The 20068-nt window shown below is 39.7% G+C and overlaps 1 protein-coding gene across 1 annotated transcript in view; it reads right to left on the bottom strand.

Moving 5' to 3' along the window:
- The window catches only part of GABBR2 (gamma-aminobutyric acid type B receptor subunit 2), an 850065-nt gene that overhangs the window by 314536 nt on the left and 515461 nt on the right, over nucleotides 1–20068 (bottom strand). Inside the window, exons 4-5 of the mRNA XM_036741052.1 lie at nucleotides 15963–16064; nucleotides 4087–4152 (exon numbers count right to left, since the gene is read on the bottom strand). Of these exons, the coding sequence (XP_036596947.1) occupies nucleotides 4087–4152; nucleotides 15963–16064 (168 nt within the window). The remainder of the gene's footprint in view (nucleotides 1–4086; nucleotides 4153–15962; nucleotides 16065–20068) is intronic.

Below are 20068 nucleotides of genomic sequence, written 5' to 3'. Positions count from 1 at the left end.
AAACAAGACATAGAAGCAGTGTGAAGTATAAAATTGATAATTTCAATTATATAGTCAAGGTTAATTGAAAGATAAATTAGCATTTTTTTACTTAAGCAAGAATATAACCTTTATTAAGATGTAAACATTAACCAATATTACTAATCATTATATATAAAATAATATAAAATAGGAACAAAAGCTAAAGAAATAAATACAGGTATAATTTAATACCTTTTTCACTAAATTCTTTAGTAATATCCATAACCTATTTATCTAATCTGGGTTTTCTGTTCCAGCTCAAGTTGAAGGTTTCTATGAACTCATCTTGACTCTTATCTTAGTGTGAAATCTTTCCACAGTGTGTACATTGGTCTTTTGGGCTTTGGATGAGTCTAGTGACAAAAACACTTAGTGGTAGGTTTTCTCATTTGCCAACAGCTTACCTGTGGCACAACCTCACAACCACAAGTGTTCTGTAAGTACTTCAATTTAGGGAGCCATTTTTGTGAGAGCCTTTTTCAATAGCTTGATTTTGAATTAATTCCTTACACAGTTTCACAGTTTTCTTCTCAAAGATTTTCTTTCTTGTAGAACCCAGAAAAGTAGAACAAAAAATGCTTGTTGAAGATTAAGGAGACCTCGACTCTATTTCCAATCCTGTCTCCCTGTTTAGCTCTGTCACCTTGGGTAAATCATTGATCTTCTCTGAACCAGATTTTTCTTATTTATAAAATGGAGATAGTAAAACTTGTTCTGTCTTACTTCACAAAGCTATTGTGAGACTCAAATGAGATGGTGAAAGTGCTCTTTAAAATGCAAAAACTGCCCAAACTGTGTGCTATTACTGTATCCCTATGCCAGCACTGTGACTTCCCTCTGAATGTTCTTTTCCAACGATCAGAAAGGAAGACTTTTTTTCTTTCCATTTTCTCCAAGAAGAAAGAAAGCTCTTTCTTTTTCAACTTGAGTTCTTTGCCCTTTGAAGCCAGGGCCTGTGTTCTCAAGATTTGCATTAAACACTCCCTTAGCAACCAAGAAACATACAGGATTATCTAAAATTTATTTGTGGCACAGCTAAGTTATACAAATTTTAGGGACCCAGAAAGTAAAAACCGTATTTTTACAAAACTTAAAAAAGTTTTAAAATGGAGTTATAAAGTGTTTTTTTCACTGCTAGAAATTATTACATAATTACTCAAGTTCAGTTGGTTTAATTAAATCAATTGGTTTGTTCTTTTTAAAAGTCTTAGAAATCTGTGGTCATAATGCTTAGGTCAACATGCCAGGTAGCTTGGACTTATGTAGTATGTAGATGTCAAGGACAATTTATTAAAAAGGTAACATTTAACCCTTAAATTGCTGGGACAACACTGCTACCATTGTGGAAAAGCAAGAATTCTGTGGTACATAGCATAGGGATATTTTTGTTTAAGATGAGATATTAGAATCACGGACTCTGAACAGAGATCTGAATAGTTGTCTAGTCCCATGCCTTAAAGGGAACTAGGATCAAAATCCTTCCTAAATGACAATATTTTCAACAGGAAAATAAATTGGAATGTCATCAGCTAACTTAACAAATGCCACTTTTTCCTTAAGTCCTTAGTTAGAAGACACCATGTGTTCATAGATTTATTGAATTCATGTCAGGTTTTTTCTGACCTCTTATCCTTGCTTCCTGTACCCACTGCTCTTGATCAGACCACTTTTGGGGCTTTGGAATCACCTTTCTCAACACCACCTGAGAGCTCTGATGATCAGGAGAATGTCTGAGATGTCAGGGTTTGAGGGGATGAGATTTACTTTCTTGACTTGCAATATATTACATTTTGCACTGGAACAGTAGAGCTTTGGGAGGAATAGGGATAGAGATTGCGACCAGACTTATGATTTCTTTGATATAGGGCAAACTTAAATAGAACCATACATCAGGATCCCTGTGGGCTACATTTTGGCTTAGAAAACCACTTACGAACATTATTAGTGTTCTATTATATTTTCATTTAGTTTGTTACCTTTTTTCCAATTATATTTTAATCTAGTTTGGACCCAATTTGGGAATGTTGTAGACTGTGGGCCACTTGACTCTTGTGACATAGGGAACTCTCAGATAAAGAATCAATTAATGTTGCTCTTGAAATGTGGTGCCCAGGACAGAGCACAATTTTCAAAATAGAGTTTGATCAGTAAAGGCATGCGGAGTCTTATCTCTCTTCTACTGGCTGCTAATCTTCCAATAATGCAGCTTAATATTTCATTAGCTTTTTCAGTATTCATACTCAAGTTTCCATTTTTATTGTATTTGTGGTCAGTTAAGACACCCTGATCCTTTAAAATGACTTACTATTAAGAAAATTCTTCCTATTCTGTGTATATACAGTTAATTTTTGAGTCAAAATAAATTTACATTTTATTCTTGTTAAGTTTCATCTTATAGATTTAATTCATCATTTTTGTTTCAAGATTAAAAAAATTAGTCCTGTTATACAATACAAAAAGCTATCTTTCCCAGCTTTGTCTTAAATACACTTTTAACAAGCAAGCCTTTATCAAGGTCAGCAAGTATGCTTCTGTACCAGTTTCTTAGTGTAGGTTTTAGGAAAGTATTGGCCATATCCTCCATCCTGTTGGGTGGCCAGTTGTGTATACCTAAAGTAACATTGTTCTATTTCTTTCCTCTTTTCTCCCTACCCAAATGTTCTCTACTGTGTATCTATCTCCAAGTTTATAAATTTACATATATTCCTTTTCCAAGTATACTATTACTCTCCCTTATGTTCTATTAGTTCCATTTACTTTGAAAAAGCCTACCTTTGTGTCATTATTCTACTCTGAACATTGATATATAACCTAAAACCCTAATTTCCCCTTCCCTCAATTCCATTCTCTCTTATACTGGGTTCCTTTTCACTTACGATTCTCCTCTCTATATCATACCTCTTATCCTTCATGGTCTCTTGTTACCCCTTCCTATTCCCCATGATGGTATGAAGTTCTCTTGTTCAGGTTAGCAATGTTCCTGCCAAAAATGTCCTTTCTATTCCTTATAAGCCATGCTAAAGCTTCGACTATGCTATGGAAGTTGTGATCTGATAAAAATTCTGAAGAAGACTGAGCTCACATACTAGCCTTAACAAAGAAAACTTACACCGTAGTCAACACTCTCCATTGGAGATGGCTGGGTACTTGTTTTCACTTTCATTCAGAGGGAACTCTAGAAACTCTCTTACTCAGCATGAGGCTACTGTTCAGAAGGATCCACTTTTGTTTTATGCAACAAGGTGATAACTTTATCTCTGAATAGATGGCATGGAACTATGATGATGAAGCACTCTCTTCCATATCCCTCCTGCCCCTTTCCCCTCTTTCCCCCACCTGCCATTTCCTCAAGTCAGTTCCCCAATGGACTCTGGCCTTCTGATGCCCTATTCTGTCTTTTTCAGGGTCTTGTGACAGTTTGGTGTCTACCTCTGGCCTCTAGGTTAATGTAGATGTGGAGAACAGGGAGAGTCAGGAAGAGGACAGTAAAAATGCTTGAAGAATTAAAAAATGAATTCATGAGTCAATAAAAGTAGTTTTGATACCTACTGTGTGTCTAATGATGTACAAGGTAGTAGAAAAGCAAATTAAAGAAGATTGGCTTTTTTAATCATGGATAATAGGAGGTGGGCGAGGAGGGTGGCCTAATGATAACATGTAGGTACTTGAAAGATTATTCTTAAAGAAGATGGTGTTGAATATCTTGACTGATGAAAAATCTTGACTGAGGAAAATCAGGATGACTCAAGCTTAGTATTAGGGGGTGGGATGTGAATTCATACTAAAGAGGAATCTTCTAACAGTGGGGGCTGATTAAACCAGAAATGAGTCCCCATGATTACAATAATCTGACACTTGATTCTGTTACCTTTGGGAGATTTAACTATCTAATAAAATACTCTAAGAATGTTACCCTTGTACTATCGCTTTTGCTTCCTGAGTAATCCAAGGTTTCTGTCAATTAGATTGTCATTCAGAGCCAGATCAGGGATCACGCTCATGAGTTTACAGATAAAAGTTTTGTTAACTTCCCCAAATATACAAATTAAATGACAATTTACTTACGCAACAGAACACTTTTGCTGCCATATTCTGATCAAACTGGCCAAGGATTATCCGAACATCATTACTCTGTGGACAAAAGGACACATATGTGAAAGGGGGTGGGGACTGTCATCATAAACATATAAAGACCAAATCTTTATACTGAACGTGCACAAAACCAGGGCCCACGCAAATAGCCTTCCCAAGTATAAAAGGTCAGAGGACCACAGAACATCTGCCTTGGCTCAATCCAGATTCTCTTGGCCCTTTTCTTGACTGCTGGTTTGAATGCTACACCCTGTTTCATAATAATAGTTGTTCTATCTCCTAATCCTAGGTGAGATAGCCTTTGGTGGGGGAGGCATCTTTTTTCATGGGCATCATTTTTCTTGGGCATCTTTCCTGCTCCTACTTCCTGAAGACATCCTTCTGTTCTTTCCCTCTTCTCCCTTCTTTCCTTTATTCTAAAGATGAATGTGTAAATAGTACTGCCCTAAACCTTTGTATTTAATTAGTGGCATGCAATAAATAGCAAACTCAGGCTTATATTTTCCCTCTCTCCCTTTTGTATATCTTCATTCCCCTCTTATCTCTTTTCCATTCTTATTCCTGGTTCTATCACTTTTCATTTATGTTCTCTTTCTCCCTGTCATATTTCTTTCTATTTCTATCTGTTTCTGATCCCTTTCAACTTTTACTCTTGTAGCATCTTCCCAACTAAGGCCAAATCAGGACACAGTCAATGTTCTTTAAGCACCTCCTCTTTCTGTTCCTTCCTTTATCCTTGCTGAATTTGATGTATTCCTTTACCAGTCTCTCTCTCTCTCTGTGTCTCTCTCTGTCTCTGTCTCTCTGTCTCTGTCTCTGTCTGTCTCTCTCTCTCTCTCTCTGTCTCTGTCTCTGTCTCTGTCTCTCTCTCTATCTCTGTGTCTCTCTCTCTCTCTGTCTCTGTCTGTCTCTGTCTCTGTCTCTCTCTGTGTTCTACTCTACTTTTACAAGTTTGGGTACCTTAGTCAATTCCTAATTCTTTAATATTAGCATTTATATAGAGCTTTGTTTTAAATTATTTTTTCTGTATATTTTCATTGTTTAAAACTTTACTTATCTTTATTCTGAACTTCACAAACTCTAAATAAAAGGGGCATTTCTATGCTCATAGTTGGAACAGAAAAAGATTGCACATTTTCATGTATACTACCATAGTTTATCCTCACAATAATCCTATGGGATAGTCAGGGTAGACAGTTAATATCCCTATTTTACAGCTACAGAAGCTGAGAATCAGAGAATTGAAGTATCTTGCCTAAGGACACACAGCTAGTTAGCGTCTGAGGCCTTCTAACTCCCAGTCCAATATTCTGTCTACTTTATCACCCTCCCAGCCAGCACTGGAATCCATCATTCCAAAAAGTCTCTTGCTGGAACTTCTGAATAAGAACCAGTTAGCTCATGCATTAGAAAGGGGGTAGCTTAAACAAAACCCTCTTTTAAAAGACATATTTTAGATTCCTTCGTAGTTGGAAAGTGCTAAGTGGGAAGTCATTTTACATGTTCAAATAATTTAATAATATAAAAAGGGACTAAATTTCCAAAATCATCTTTGGGTAGTGCAAACTGGGGAGAAAATGACTCTAAAATGATTTTTAAAAATCTTAATGGAGAACCCAGAGAGGCGTTTCTTTGTTATCTCCATGACTGTAATGCTATAAAATATTTCAAGCCATTTCCATTTTTCATTATCATATATCATATCTTATGCAGCACGGCATCATCGTGATTTCAGTAATGCCCCATTAAGTTTTCCATTCCTTTTAAGATCTTCTTTGCTGTCAATAGCAGTTCTTACTGAACTATTGTAAATAGCCCTATTAGCTTAGAAAACTTATAGTACAGCAATTCCCAAACTGGTTTGGCCATGTAATCTTTTGGGGCTTGGGATCTGTTGACAGAATTCATTAATTCTAGTCCAGGTACCTGGGGGCCATGGAATTGATCTGAGATAAAAGAGAGGCAGAAACATTTTGGAGCAAAATGGAAGAAACTTCAGCTCATTTTCATGCCCCTTCCCAATGTTACATTTCATCAATATTTTTTGACACATACACTGAGCAGAGCTGGGAATTTTTATACCCACAGCAAGTGGTAGGAAATGTGTTTGGGAGGGGAAGTTCATGGATCGCCACATGGTTGCTTCTGAGATGAGAGGGGGCATTATGAGGCTAGGCCAGGAAGAAATTAACCTGGGGTGCAGCCAGGAAAGGTTGCTGCCTGTTTGAACTAATTATTCTTGTCTATTTGATGCTAAGCTTAGTTATTTCTATCTGCAGAAAGGTTGCACATGCTCTAAATTTCAGTGCAAAGCTCTGGTTACCCAGACTGAGTTATGAGACTTCATACATAATTTTACCCTCCTCAAAAGCATTACTCTGATGCCTTACGGAAGTGACACTGGGTTCTGACAGGTCATTTCAATGTAGTCAGAGGTCTTACAGATCCTGCCAGGCTGGAAAGTCTTTGAGTGTGAGCCTGGTGACAGGCTTTCTCATCAACATCTTATAGAGACTGTCTACTATGGCAAGGAGTGGCTGTGATCCACAATAGTAGAAGGGGTATCTATAGTGATGGTGGAAAAATCCTTAATTATTTAAGTACATAATTTGTTCTGAATATTTTAGAAGGAAAAATATTAGTAGTGCTAAAATATTCTCACAAGATACTATGTAGAATACCAAGGGTCTATAGAACACATTTTGAGAAATGCTGTTCTAACTAATGCTGTTCCAGGTCTTCATATTCTAAAACACTATTTATAGGTTGGCTGATAACTAAAAATATTGAATTGAGTCAGTGAATAAGAGTGGCCATTTTTGTTTTGGTTATTATTTCAGTTATCTTAACAGCCAAGTTACATGGAAAATTTGGTTTTATTTGGCAGCTAGATGGAGCTGTGGATGGAGTACTAGGTGTTGTGTAGGGAAAACTCAGACATTTAGTAAACTGCATGACCCTAGGCAAGTCACTTGACTTCTTTGGGTCTCAGTTTCCTCATCTATAAAATGGGAGATGGCCTCTAAGGTCCCTTTCAGTTTTAAATCTATGATCTTCCTATTATTAGTGATTTACTATTTTTGTGGTTGGGGAAATCAGTTTAGTTTAATTAAAGAAACTATCTATGATACTCAGAAAACTGTTAGGTAGCTGGGAAAGATGAAAAAATGAAGCAAGACTTTGACCTCAAGTAGTTTATAATGCAGTAAACCTTTGTCTTGGGGCATCTAGTTCACAAAGTGGTGAGACAGCCTGGCTTAAAGTCAGGAAGACTCATATTCCTGAGTTCAAATCTGGCTTCAGACACTTACTAGCTGGGTGACCCTGGGCAAGGCACTTAATCTTGTTTGCCTCAGTTTCCTCATCTGTAAAATGAGCTGGAGAAAGAAATGGCAAACCACTCCAGCATTTTGCCAAGAAAACCCCCAGTGGGGTCATGAAGAGTCGGACACGACTGAAACAGTAACAACAAACCCCTCTCCCCCTCCAACTGCCCCCAGGGGTTAGTGCTTTGTTCTTTGTCAATTACTTGGCATTTTCTTGCCTGTGTAGATAGATACTCCATGTCACCAGTAGAATGCATGCTTCCTGAGGGCAGGTATTGTTTGGTTTTTGTTTCTGTATTCCTCACCTAATATTTGTTGGGTCAGCACAGTGGATAGAGCACTGGCCATGATAGTCAGGAGGACCTGAGTTCAAATCAATATTTGTTGAGTTTAGTAAGACATCTTCACAAACAACCACAATATTGACTAAAACATAAGAGCTGCTGTTGCACAGGTTGTCCCTCACATGCTTGAGATGCTTTTCCTCCTTACCTTTGCCCCTTGGAAGACTTGGTCAGGCACTGTGCCAGGTGCTTTACAAATCTCATTTGACCCTTGCAACAACTCTGGGATCTGGGTGGTATTATCATCCCCATTTTACAGTTGAGGACATTGAGAGGTTAAGCAGTTTGCCATTTCCTTCTCCAGCTCGCTTTACAGATGAAGACACTGAGGCAAACAGGTTTAAGTGACTTGCACAGATAGTAAGTGTCTGAGGCCAAATTTGAACTCAGGCCTTTCTGACTCCAGGCACAGTGCTCCCTTCACTGAGGCACCTCAGCTGCCTCTAATAGATGCATTTGTATACATAGGTACCTAGGTAAATTTCACCTACAGATGTGCACGCATGTCTCCACAATACACAATCACACACCACCTGGTGCATCTACAAACTGAAATTTCAAAATAGTGAAAACGAAGACTGGTTAAAGACTCTAAAGTGCTTCAGTTTTGACTTTCTTGGTGAGCTGTCATCCAAAGTATGTGTCTCTCCTTCCATGTGACTCTTGGGAAAGTTAAATTAAAAACAAACAACAATGAGGATTAAGGAAGAATGGATTCAGTAAATCATGGATAACCTCACAGCCTGGCGAGGGATTCAAGTCCTATTTACATTTCCAAACAACAAGTGCACAGGCCAGATGTGACATTAAGTGTGTGCCGGTGAGAGGTCAGAATAAAGGCCCCATGGGTAGAACACCAAAGCAGTGGATCTTGCAAATGTTGAAGGCAAAGGACTTCAACGCAAAATTCCATACAATGTCACCCAAAATGCCTACTGTGACTAAAATAAGAACACAATCACTGGAAAGCAGCATGACATAGTGGAGCAAAGACCACATTTAGGAGTCAGTTTCCAGCCTTTACCCCTCTATATGGCTGCCAAAAGATTTCTAAAGCAATGTCAGTCAGTTAGGCAGCTGGGCTGGCAGGCAGTTAAATAGTCAGCTAGTCAGTCAATTGGTCAGTTGGGCAGCCAGGAAGGCAGGCAGGCAGGTAGTCAGTCAGTCAGTCAGATAGTCAGTTAGTCAGTCAGTCAAGAAGGCGGTCAGGCAGATAGTCAATCAGTCAGATAGGCAGGCAGGCAGGTAGGCAGGCAGTTGGTCAGTTAGGTAGTCAGTTAATCAGTCAGTAGATGAACAAAAAGCCAGTCAGCCAGGTAGTCAGTCAGGTCATCAGTCAGATAGTCAGACAGTCAGTCAGTCATGTAGTTAGGCAGGTAGTCAGTCTGTCAGTCAGTCAGTCAGTCAATTAGTTATGTAGTTGGTTGGTTAGTCAGGTAGTCAGTCAGTCTATCAGTCAGTCAGTCAGCCAATCAGTCATGTAGTTAGTTGGTTAGTCAGGTAGTCAGTTAGTCAGTCAGTCAGCCAGTCAATCAGTCAGTCAATCAGTCAGTCAGTCAGTCAGTCACTCAATCAGTCATGTAGTTGGTTGGTTAGTCAGGTAGTCAGTCAGTCAGTCAGTCAATCAATCAGTCAGTCAATCAGTCTGCCAGTCAGTCAGTGGGTCAGTCAATCAGTCATGTAGTTGGTTGGTTAGTCAGGTAGTCAGTCAGTCAATCAGTCAGTCAGTCAGTTAGTCAGTCAATCAGTCATGTAGTTAGTTGGTTAGTCAGGCAGTCAGTCAGTCAGTCAATCAGTCAGTCAATCAGTCAGTCAGTCAGTCAGTCAACCAGTCATGTAGTTAGTTGGTTAGTCAGGTAGTCAGTCAGTCAGTCAATGAATCAGTCAGTCAGTCAGTCAGTCAGTCAGTCAGTCAGTCAGTCAATCAGTCATGTAGCTGGCTGGTAAGTGAGGTAGTCAGGCAGGCAGACATTCCTTTGCTCAAGAAGCTCCACTGGCTGTCTTTTAACTCTAGTATAAGGTATAACCACCTTGCTTGTATTTGAAGCCCTCCTAACTTGGTTTGACTATCTTTCCAGAATGATTCCACAATACTCACCCTTAGTAGCATGTAATAGGTAGAGAGCTGATCATGAGGCCAGGAAAACCTGGGTTTAAGCTCTGCCTCTGGGACATACTGGCTATGGGACCCTGGCAAGTCACAGCCTCTCCATGCTCCAGGCTAGTGGTGTCAAACTCAAATAGAAATAGGGCCATGAATGTGAACATAAGGTACCCTGCCAGCTGCATATTGGCTTAGCTTCAAAATATGATATTACCCGTGTTTTATTGCATTTTATTTATTTTTATCAGCATTTCCCAATGGCATGTTAATCTGGTTCAGCAGCACTTGGGCTGTAAGTGGGGCCCTGACTTGTCACCTCTGCTCTAGGCCACTCTCTGGGCCTATTAGTTGGAGAGAAGGGGCTGGCTTGCACTAGTAGCAGGTGTTTCCTCACCTAGGAATTCTCACAACTATTGAAATCAGAGGTCCAATGCCTAGTTCTCTCATCTCTCTTCTACACTCTATATGCCACTCATCTGGCTTATTCACTGCTTCCATCTCCCATCAAGGTGGCACAATGGATAGAATTCTGGGCCTGAGTTCAAATCTGGCTTCAGACACTCCCTAGATATGTGACCCCTGGTCAAGTCCCCTAACTTTTATTGTAAATGGGCATAGCGATAGCACCTACCTCCTAGGGTTGTTGGTAAGATCAAATGCTCTTAGCACACTGCCTGGAACATAGTAGGTGCTTAATAAATGCTTGTTCCTATTCCTTCCCATTTCTTTGCCTTTGCCCAGTCTGTTCCTTATACCTGGAATGCTCTCTCTCTCTTGTCCTCTGCCTTTCCTGATCCCCTGTCCCCTACAAATTACTTCTTTATTTACTTATTGGTGCACTCGTGGTTTCCTCCCCTAGAAGAGAAGTCCCTATTCTTTCAGTTTTCAATCTGTACCTTCAGCACCTAGGACAGTGCCAGGGGGCATAGCATGCTCTTAATGCATGTTTATTGAATAACATTAAAGACCCGAGTTTTAGTCTCAGCTCTCCCACTGTCTTGGTACGTGACTATGGACAAATTACTTCATTCCTTTGAACTCCCATTTCCTCGCCTATAAACTGCAGATAATACCACCTACCTTGCAGGGCTGTGGTGAGGCAAGTGCTTTGTAAACCTTAAAATGCTTGTACAATGTTTATAAGGAAAAATAACCGTGGTCTGTCCACCCTGGCATTCATTCTCCCTTTGACAGTAGCACTTGGGGACATATTGTGGAAAGCCATGCTTATCTCCCTTAAATATTAGCTTTCAAGTTTAGAGATTTCCCAAAGTCCTTGCTTCCCTTGGAAACCCATTATGGCCCTGCTGTCCATGAATTCGCCTTTAAAAAACCCCCTATATTTATAGTGCATTCTGTCTCTCAGTGTAATGAGTTTGTAATTTCTCTGTGCTTCAGTTTTCTAATCAGTAAAATGGAGACGGCGATAATACCAGCTTTAGGTCTTATATTTTTAACTGCACAGTAGATATCTTCAGCTAGGTGTCCTATCAGCACATCAGGCTCTACATGTCTGAAACCAAACCACTGTTCTCCCCTGCCTGTAACTTCAGAGTGACTTTTCCCTCCTCTTTCAAACCTCAATATTCAACTAAGGCCAAGGACTGTCAAATCTATTTTGGCAATCTCTTCCAAGGTGGCATGATGGATAGAATGAGTAAGACCTGAGTTAAAATCCTGCCTCATACATTTACTAACTCTGTGACTCTGGGCAAATCACTTAAGCTCTTTCTGCCTCAATTTTTCTCATCTGTAAAATGGGGATAATGATAGGATCTGTCACTCGAGATTGTTATGAGGATAAAATAACAGTTGTAAAGTGTTTTGCAAATGTTAAAGTGACATATAAACACCAGTTTTTAGAGCTAGAAGAAACCTACAAAGTTATCATGTTTAACCCATTCATTTTACAGGTGAGGAAATTGAGGCCCAGAGAGAATTTGTTTTAAGGTCTCATGGGGAGTTACTGGCAGGTCCTTTGAACACTCACTCCTGCTCTTCGTGCTAGATTGTAGGTAGTCCTTGAGGATGGGATCTGAGCTTTATTTGTCTTTGAATCTTCCTCAGTGCCAGGCCCAAGGTCTGGAACATAAGAGCCTCCACCTGCTTGGGAATGGATCCTTTAAGTAGGTTCGTACGAGGTAGCAGCACACCTTGGATATGGCACGGAGACATTTAAAGTTTTACAAACCTCAGTGTGAAATGGAGGGGAGTTTAAAGGGTCTTGGCTCTATTTCACACTGAGACTCTTTAAAAATTAAATCTCCCAGATGTCTGCTCAGGCCCCAGTGGTGCAGGAAGCCCTTTAAAGAACCAATCCTGGAGCAAGACACAGCAGGCAGTAGGGAGGTGGTGTTAGCAGCACCATACCGTCCCTGCCTTCCTTTCCCTCCTCCCCCACTACCTCTTTGCAGAGCAGGAGAAGCCCTTCTCCAGGCCTGAAGGTCCTCATTCAGCAGAACTCTTTATGGAACTCAAACCACAAGTGTCTGAGGATGGATGCTGGGGACAGGGATGGGGGCTGAGGAGAAGGGGGAGGAGTGTGTGTGTGTGTGTGTGTGTGTGTATGAGAGAGAGAGAAAGAGAGACAGGGAGAGACAGAGAGAGAGAGAGGGGAGAGAGAGAGAGAGAGAGAGAGAGAGAGAGAGAGAGAGAGAGAGAAAGAGAGAGAGAGAGAGAGAGAGAGAGAGAGACAGAGACAGAGACAGAGACAGAGAGAGGGGAGAGACAGAGAGAGAGAGAGAGAGAGAGAGAGAGAGAGAGAGTGTGTGTGTGTGTGTGTGTGTGTGTGTGTGTGTGATTACATTATTGCCAGGACCGTTAGCCGGTTTATAGAAGGTAGAAGTGAGGAAGAAAAGATACGAGACATCAACATGAGGTGGGGAGGGAGAGAGTGAAGTCCAGAGAGAAATTAATAATTTCTAAGTGCAGGGGAATAGGTGAGTGGTGAGAGATGTAAAAAGGCCAATCTGAGTTACTGGATCTGAAATGCTTAAGTTAGAGCCAAGTTTGCTGACCGTGAAACTAAAGAAGAGCCATATAAATTCTTGTTATTACAAGTGGCACCTTCTTATTTTGTTCCATGGTCAGAGTTTTTCATGTCTAGGTGGGTGATTCTAGATGTCTTTCTTTAGCTCTGGTCACCCTTCTGAAGTCCAGTGCTGAGACTCCTGCTTCCTGTCAGATTCTCTGTAGTCATATCCCACTGGCATCTCAAATGCAACATGTAAGGCCTCTGTGTCCCTTCCAGCTCTGAATCCAAGACCCTATCACACTCGTTCCTTTTACTAACTAGTTGATGCAGTGGATAGAGCCCTGGGCCTGATGTTAGGAAGACTTGAGTTCAAATCCAGTCTCAGGTACTGACTATCTGTGTGACCTTGAGTAAGTCACCTGAATTCTCTGGGACTCAGTTCTCTCATTTGTAAAATGTGGATAATAAAAGCACCTATGTTTCAAGGTTGTTATGAGAATCAAATGAGATACTTGCAAGGCACTTAAAGAGCTATAGAAATGCTAGGTATTATTATCAATAACATTGGAACACTATCTTACTCTAAGTCAGTTGGGCTTGGAAACTCGGGAGTCATCTTTGACATTTTTTCCTCCCTTACCTCCACCCCCCCATTTCTAATTCACGATCCTCTTCCCTTATCCTTAGTTATTGAGGCCTGTTGACTGTGACTTTGAAATATCCCTCCTGTATGTCCCCTATAGTCCATTTCCATTGTCAGCATCCTAGTCCATATCCTCTCCAGAGAAGTCACAATCTGCTAAAACTTAAAACTGCACTAAGACTTTTGGGACACCCTGTATATTTTAGGTACAGACAATTTATTAGACCCTTTCCTGAAGTCAGGTTTTATTAGGGAAGTGGAAGGCTATGGGTTAGGTGTGGAGGTTTGGATGCTTGAATGAAGGGGAGTTCCAGAGAGGAACAAAAAGGGCACAGTTGGGGCAGCTAGGTGGCACAGTGAGTAGAGCACCAGCCCTGGAGTCAGGAGGACCTGAGTTCAAATACAGCCTCTGATACTTCACACACTAGCTGTGTGACCTTGGGCAAGTCACTTAACCCCAATTGCCCTGCCTACTACCCTCCAAAAAAAGAAAAGGGCACAAGTGACAAGAGTTTAGGTGCACAAGAGACAAATTTGGACACATTTATAATTTTGTTCAGAAAATAAAGGCCCTCTCTTCTCCCTTTATACTGCTTCATTTGGTGATCTCATTGGCTTCCATGGCTTTAATTACCATCTCTACACTGATGATTCTCAAGTCTGCCTTTCCCACCCCAAACTCTAATGACCTACAGTCTCACATCTCCAGCTGCCTTTCAGACATCCTGAAATGGATGTTAAGTAGACATCTTAAACTCAATATGTCTAAAATGGAATTCATTATCTTTCTCCCTAACCCCACCTCCTGCCCCACTCACCCCTCCCCAAACCTTCCCTATTACTGTAGAGGGCAACACCAGCCTCCCAGTCCCTCAGACTCACAACCTAGGGTCACCCTGGACTTCTCACTATCTCTCACCCTCCATTTCCAAGCTGTTGCCAATGTCTGTTGATTTCACCTTTGCACCATCTTGCCCCCTTCTCTCCTCTGACATTGCCACCACTCTAGTGCAGGACCCCATTATCTCATGTCTTCATTATTGCAATAACCTGCTGGTGGCTCTGCCTGCCCTCCAAACTATCCTCCATTCAGCCACTATTGTGATTTTCCTGAAGTGTAGGCATTGTGTTGCACATTCCAACCCTCCCCCCATTCAATAAACTCTAGGCATCCAATTGCTTCCAGGATCAAATACAAAATTCTCTGTTTGCCATTCAAAGCCCTTAGTAACCTAGCCCCCTCCTACCTTTCCAGTCTTCTTACACCTTACCCCCCAACACATACTCTTCCATCTAGTGACACTGTCCTCCTGGCTGTTCTACGAACAAGACACCCCATCTCTCTTCTCAGAACGTTCTTTCCAGCATTTCTTCCCCATGTCTGGGAGGCTTTCCCTCCTCTGCTCTGACCACTGACCTCCCTGGCTTCCTTTAAGTCCCAACTAAAATCTCATATTCTACAGGAAACCTCCCCCAACCCTTCTTAATTCTATTGCCTATTTGCTTTGTATGTATTTGTTTGCATGTTGTTTCCCGTATTAGATTGTAAGCTCCTTCGAGGGGAGGGACTGTCTTTTGCCTCTTTGTCACATCCCTAGCACTTGGCACAGTGCCTGTCACATAATAGGTGCTTAATGAATGCTTATTGATAGAGTGATCGATTGATAGAATGGAATGGCCACTCAGAATAGAGAAAGTGTGATGAAGAACAGAGGTGTCAAACTCACAGCTAGAAAAACTCCGCATTGGAACCAGAAACAGAGTAAAATGTAATTGGGAAATGTTTGACAAAATAAAAATAAAAATTCAATAGGAAAATAAAAATGCAACATTAATGTTACTTATTTTTCTTTTTTTAGATCAATATGAAGCCATCAGGGATCTGTTTCTATTTGACAACACTGGTGTCAGACTTTAAGTTAGAGATCTGGGTTTGAATCCCAGCTCCAATACTTCCTACCCATGGAGTGTGGAGGGGGGGGGGACAGTCCCTTTTCTTTGAGACTCAGTTTCCTTATCTATACAATACAGGAATGTTTTCAGGAAAGTACTGTGTGAAGCTTAAAGTGTTATAGAAATATGACCCACTATTGTTAGGAGTCAGAAGACCTGAGAACTACTATGTGCTAGCTGTGTGACCTTGGACAAATTGCTTTACTTTTCTGGACTTGCTCCATTTGTAAAATAAGGATGACCAAACCTGCCCTGTTTGCCCCATAGTGTCCTTGTAAGGGTCAAATAGAACGATGCATGTAAAAGCACTTTATATACCACAAAGCATTATTCAATGTAAATATCGTCATCGTCATCACAGTCATGATCTAGATAAATCTATAATTTATTCTGTGGCGAAATTAAAGAAAATGTAATTTTGATCATAATCATCTGGCTGATTATACATATGATTCATAGAAATCGTGATTATCTGTTTAGTCAGGGGTAAAGCAGCTTCACGTACCTTAAGTTTTTTCACACTAGTGCAGGGATCATTGGAGAAGCTTGCTGTGTCTGAAATTTCAATACCTTCACCATACAGGACACCAGTGAGATCATTTCTTACCTGTCAGCAAAAGAGAGAGTTGGGAAATAGAGATTGGTAACCAATGAGAGGAAAGCTGATGGAGCACACCATCTCCCTGGGAAACTATTTGAATATACAAGATGATTAATGTGTCAATTTCCATGTACAACTTGAAAAAAGAGTTTTTCTTCATTATAATTGACATAGAATAGCACAATATATTACTCTCTTCCTTTGGAATAGTGAGTGGGTCTTGTTTTGCATAATTGCTTAATTATCGTCTATGACAATTTATTCCCTTTGTAGAGAAGTAGTGACGGCATTCATTTATGTAAGTTATCAGAGGATGTCCTTCACAGAGAAGAGAGTGAAAACGCAGAAAATGCATAAGTTTTCATAAGGAATGATCTTTTGATAATCTAGAAAAATATATGTCTTTATAAAGCATATTTTTTTTTCAAAAATAAAAAAAAATTAAAAGTGTTTACAGAGAAAGTACTATATTTACTTGTGTTTTTTCCTTAGATTTTGAGAAAAATTTAAGAAAAAAATGTCTTGCATCAACAAATCAATGAGCATTAAGTACCTACTATATACTGGGGCACTGGGGACATAAATACAAAAGCAGGACAGTCCCTGCCCTCCGGGAGGTTACAGTCGATTGATATTCCACCACATAAATTCCCCATGTGAGTTAACATTATATTTCTTTTCCACTTCATAATTCCACATCTGAATAAACAGCTTTCCTACAGAGATTTGGTCCTAAATTGGGGCTAGACTTATTCCTCTCCCTATAGGATAGGAGTTTATAGGAAAGTCTTTGGACCTAAAAGTAGCTAAGCAGTGAAGATCATGGGATTTAATAACTAATAAGGCATTGTATTTTTGGGACTGACAGTCGTGGTGGGTCCCGTCCAACAAAGGGACTACTACTAGCTCGCTAGCATTTGTACAGTGCTTTAAGGTTTACAAAATGCTTTCCAAGTATTATCTCATTTTATCTCCAGAACCGCTCTGGGAGGTAGGCGCTATTATTATCCCCATGTTACAGATGAGGACACTGAAGAAGACTTGCCCAGGATTGCATAGCTGAGGTCAGATTTGAATTCATATCTTCCAGTCTTCAAGCCCAGTGCTCTGTCCACTATGCCACCTAGTTGCCTGACAGCATGGGACCAGGAGTCAGGAAAGCTTGAGTTTGAATCCTGCCTCAGATACTTAATATCTGGGTAAGTCCTTTCAGCTTGCCTCAGTTTCCACATATGTAAAAATAGGGATAATAATAGCTCCTACTTCATAGGATGTTGTTGGGATTAAATGAAATACCACATATATAATATTTTGCAAACTTAAAGTGCTACGTGAATTCCCAAAGTCCTTGGTAATACTCTCTCCTAGCTATGTGACCTTAGACAAATCAGTGAACATCTCTGGGCCATTTTTTTTCATGGGCAAAATGGGGATATGCCTTGCTTACCTCATAGTATCCCATGAGGATAATATAGAATAATGTATGGGAAATCCTTTCACATACCACATTTCCAGTGGTAAAGAGGTTGATGGGGGAGCAGGGAGAGGGGAGTTAAGAGAAGAATCTGCTTTGCCAGGTTTTTAAAAGCCAGGGGAAGAAGAGAGGTACTGGGGAGAGAGAGAATGAGTAAGGCTAATTAGGGAAATCTCATTGTTAGCCTTCGGAACACTGAGTGTATAACCTAGCTCTGTACAGCTGTTTTCTTTTGAGTCTTTCCCTGGTTTTGTTGGGTTCTCCTTACCCTTTGTTTAGTGACAACTTGCTTTTAACTTTAACTCATCTCTAGTGCTAACCCAGATCAAAGGTGGAGGGAAGGGAGCTCAGAGTCTGGGGAACTCCAAGAACTCAGGAGGAAACTAGAATTAACTTTCATATCCAGATTATAAATGAGGGGGTGATGAGGAAGGGAGGGTTAAGGACTTCTGAAAGAAGAGATTGCCCAGTAGAGAGTAAGTCTGATAACTTAGCCTGCCTCACTATTGCCTTCCTGTTGTCCAGAACTTAATTCTTTTTTTTACCCCCTTCTCCCTTTTTTGTCATCATTTATTATTATTGCATTACAATGATTTGGAGACAATCTACTTTTTTCCAAACAGAAATTTTCGCAGAAGGAATAAGGACAAAGTACTTTGTAAATCTTAAATACCTATGTAAAAGTAAAATATTATTTTTTCCTTCTTTGGAGACTAAGCATTGCCCGCCCCTCTCCCCCCCTCCCCCCACTAATGTAGTTATCAAAACACAACAAGGGCTCAATACATGTTTCTTGAATGGTTAAATGGATGTCTGAGGTACGAGGAGGGGAGAGAGAGTAGGCTTTGTCTTCCTTCCCCAGACCCCCTAGTATATTTCCGACCCTGAAGCTCCAGCCTGGTCCTTTTTTTCTTTTCTTCTTGGACAAAATATATTTCTCACCTTGGAAGCTGCTTTCAGTCACGTGCTACAGTAGCCTAAAGACCCCTCACTTCTGTAACCTTCTCATAGTACTTCTTCCCTGACCCTGCCACAATTCATCTTCATCTTCCCCTATTAAGAACCATGAGATCCTAGAGCTCAGGGACTGTCTTCTGCTTCTCTTTGTAACTGAAGTGCCTCCTACTAGTAACACTTAATATATGTTTGTTAACTGAATGACTGATTTTCCTTTGTTTCTCTCTCACAAATATACAAATACCTATTGAAACCTTCACTCTCTTAAAGTCTTTCCCTAGAAACTGTACTTTTCTTTTTCAAAAATTTTCTTTATATCTTTTGTTTTTACATCACTTTCATTTTAAAATTCATTCTTCCCTCTCCTTTACTTAGCAAGCATTTTTTTGTAACAAACAATAAAAGAGAGAAAAAAGAAACAGTTTAGAAAAATTAACCAATATATTAATAGAATCTGATGGCATAGCTAATGTTCCATACACATAGGCCCCCACTTCTGAAAAAAGGAACAAGATACATTTTCCTCATCTCTTTTTGGGGGAAAAGTTTTGTCCTTATAATTCTCAATATTTAACTTTATTCTTTTCTTTTCTCTCTAACTTCTTTTTTGTTTTTCCATTTACATTGTCGTAGTCATTGTATATATTGTTTTCCTGGTTCTAATTACTTTACTTATATCTGGTCAGAGAAGTTTTCTGGTGCTTTTCTAAATTCTTTTAAAAATATTTTTATTTATTTTGTTAAATATTTTCCAATTATATGTAAAATTTTTTAACATTCACTTTTTAAAATTTTGAGTTCCAAATTCTCTTCCTCCTGTTCTTCCTTCACCCCTTGAGAAGGCCAGCAATGTGATATCAATTATACATGTGAGTCATGCAAAACATATTTCCATATTAGCCACGTTGCAAAAGAAAATATACAAAAGCCCCAAGAAAAATAAAGTATAAAAACATGCTTCAATTATACTCAGAGTTTATTAGTTCTCTCTCTGGTGGTGGCTGGCATCTTTCAACATGGGTCCTTTGGAATTGTCTTGGATTATTGTCTTGATCAGATTAGCTAAGTCTTTCACAGTTGATCATCCTTACAATATTGCTCTCTCTGTGTACAGTGTTCTCCTGGTTCTGCTCATTTCACTTTGAATCAGTCTTCCCAGGTTTTTCTGAAATCTTTATTTTTTTTCCGCACTTTTCTTCTAGCTCAGTAATATACCCTTACATTCATGAACTCTGATTGTTTAGCCATTCTTGAATTGTTAGGCATCTTCTTTGCTTCCAGTTCTTTGGGAAGCAATACTTTTCAAGAATATGGAGTTCAAGTAAAACAGTCATGAGTCGGTGAGGGGCCAGGACTCAGAAGTCTGAATAATTCCATACCATCTCATCCTATTCCCTTAGTTTTAGAATTAAAATATGAAGGAGAGATAGTGAAAACAAATTGTGACAATTAGTAATAATAATATTTCATATTTCTATTGTACTTAACAGTTTATAAAGAACTTTCAGGACTTTTATATAATCTGATACAATAACAAGTAAAGTGGGCATTTTTATTCGTATTTCACATTGTGGTCATT

Source organism: Trichosurus vulpecula, chromosome 1 (assembly GCF_011100635.1).
Source record: "Trichosurus vulpecula isolate mTriVul1 chromosome 1, mTriVul1.pri, whole genome shotgun sequence".
Taxonomy (NCBI): Eukaryota; Metazoa; Chordata; class Mammalia; order Diprotodontia; family Phalangeridae; genus Trichosurus; species Trichosurus vulpecula.
This window is presented reverse-complemented; position numbering and strand designations above follow the sequence as displayed.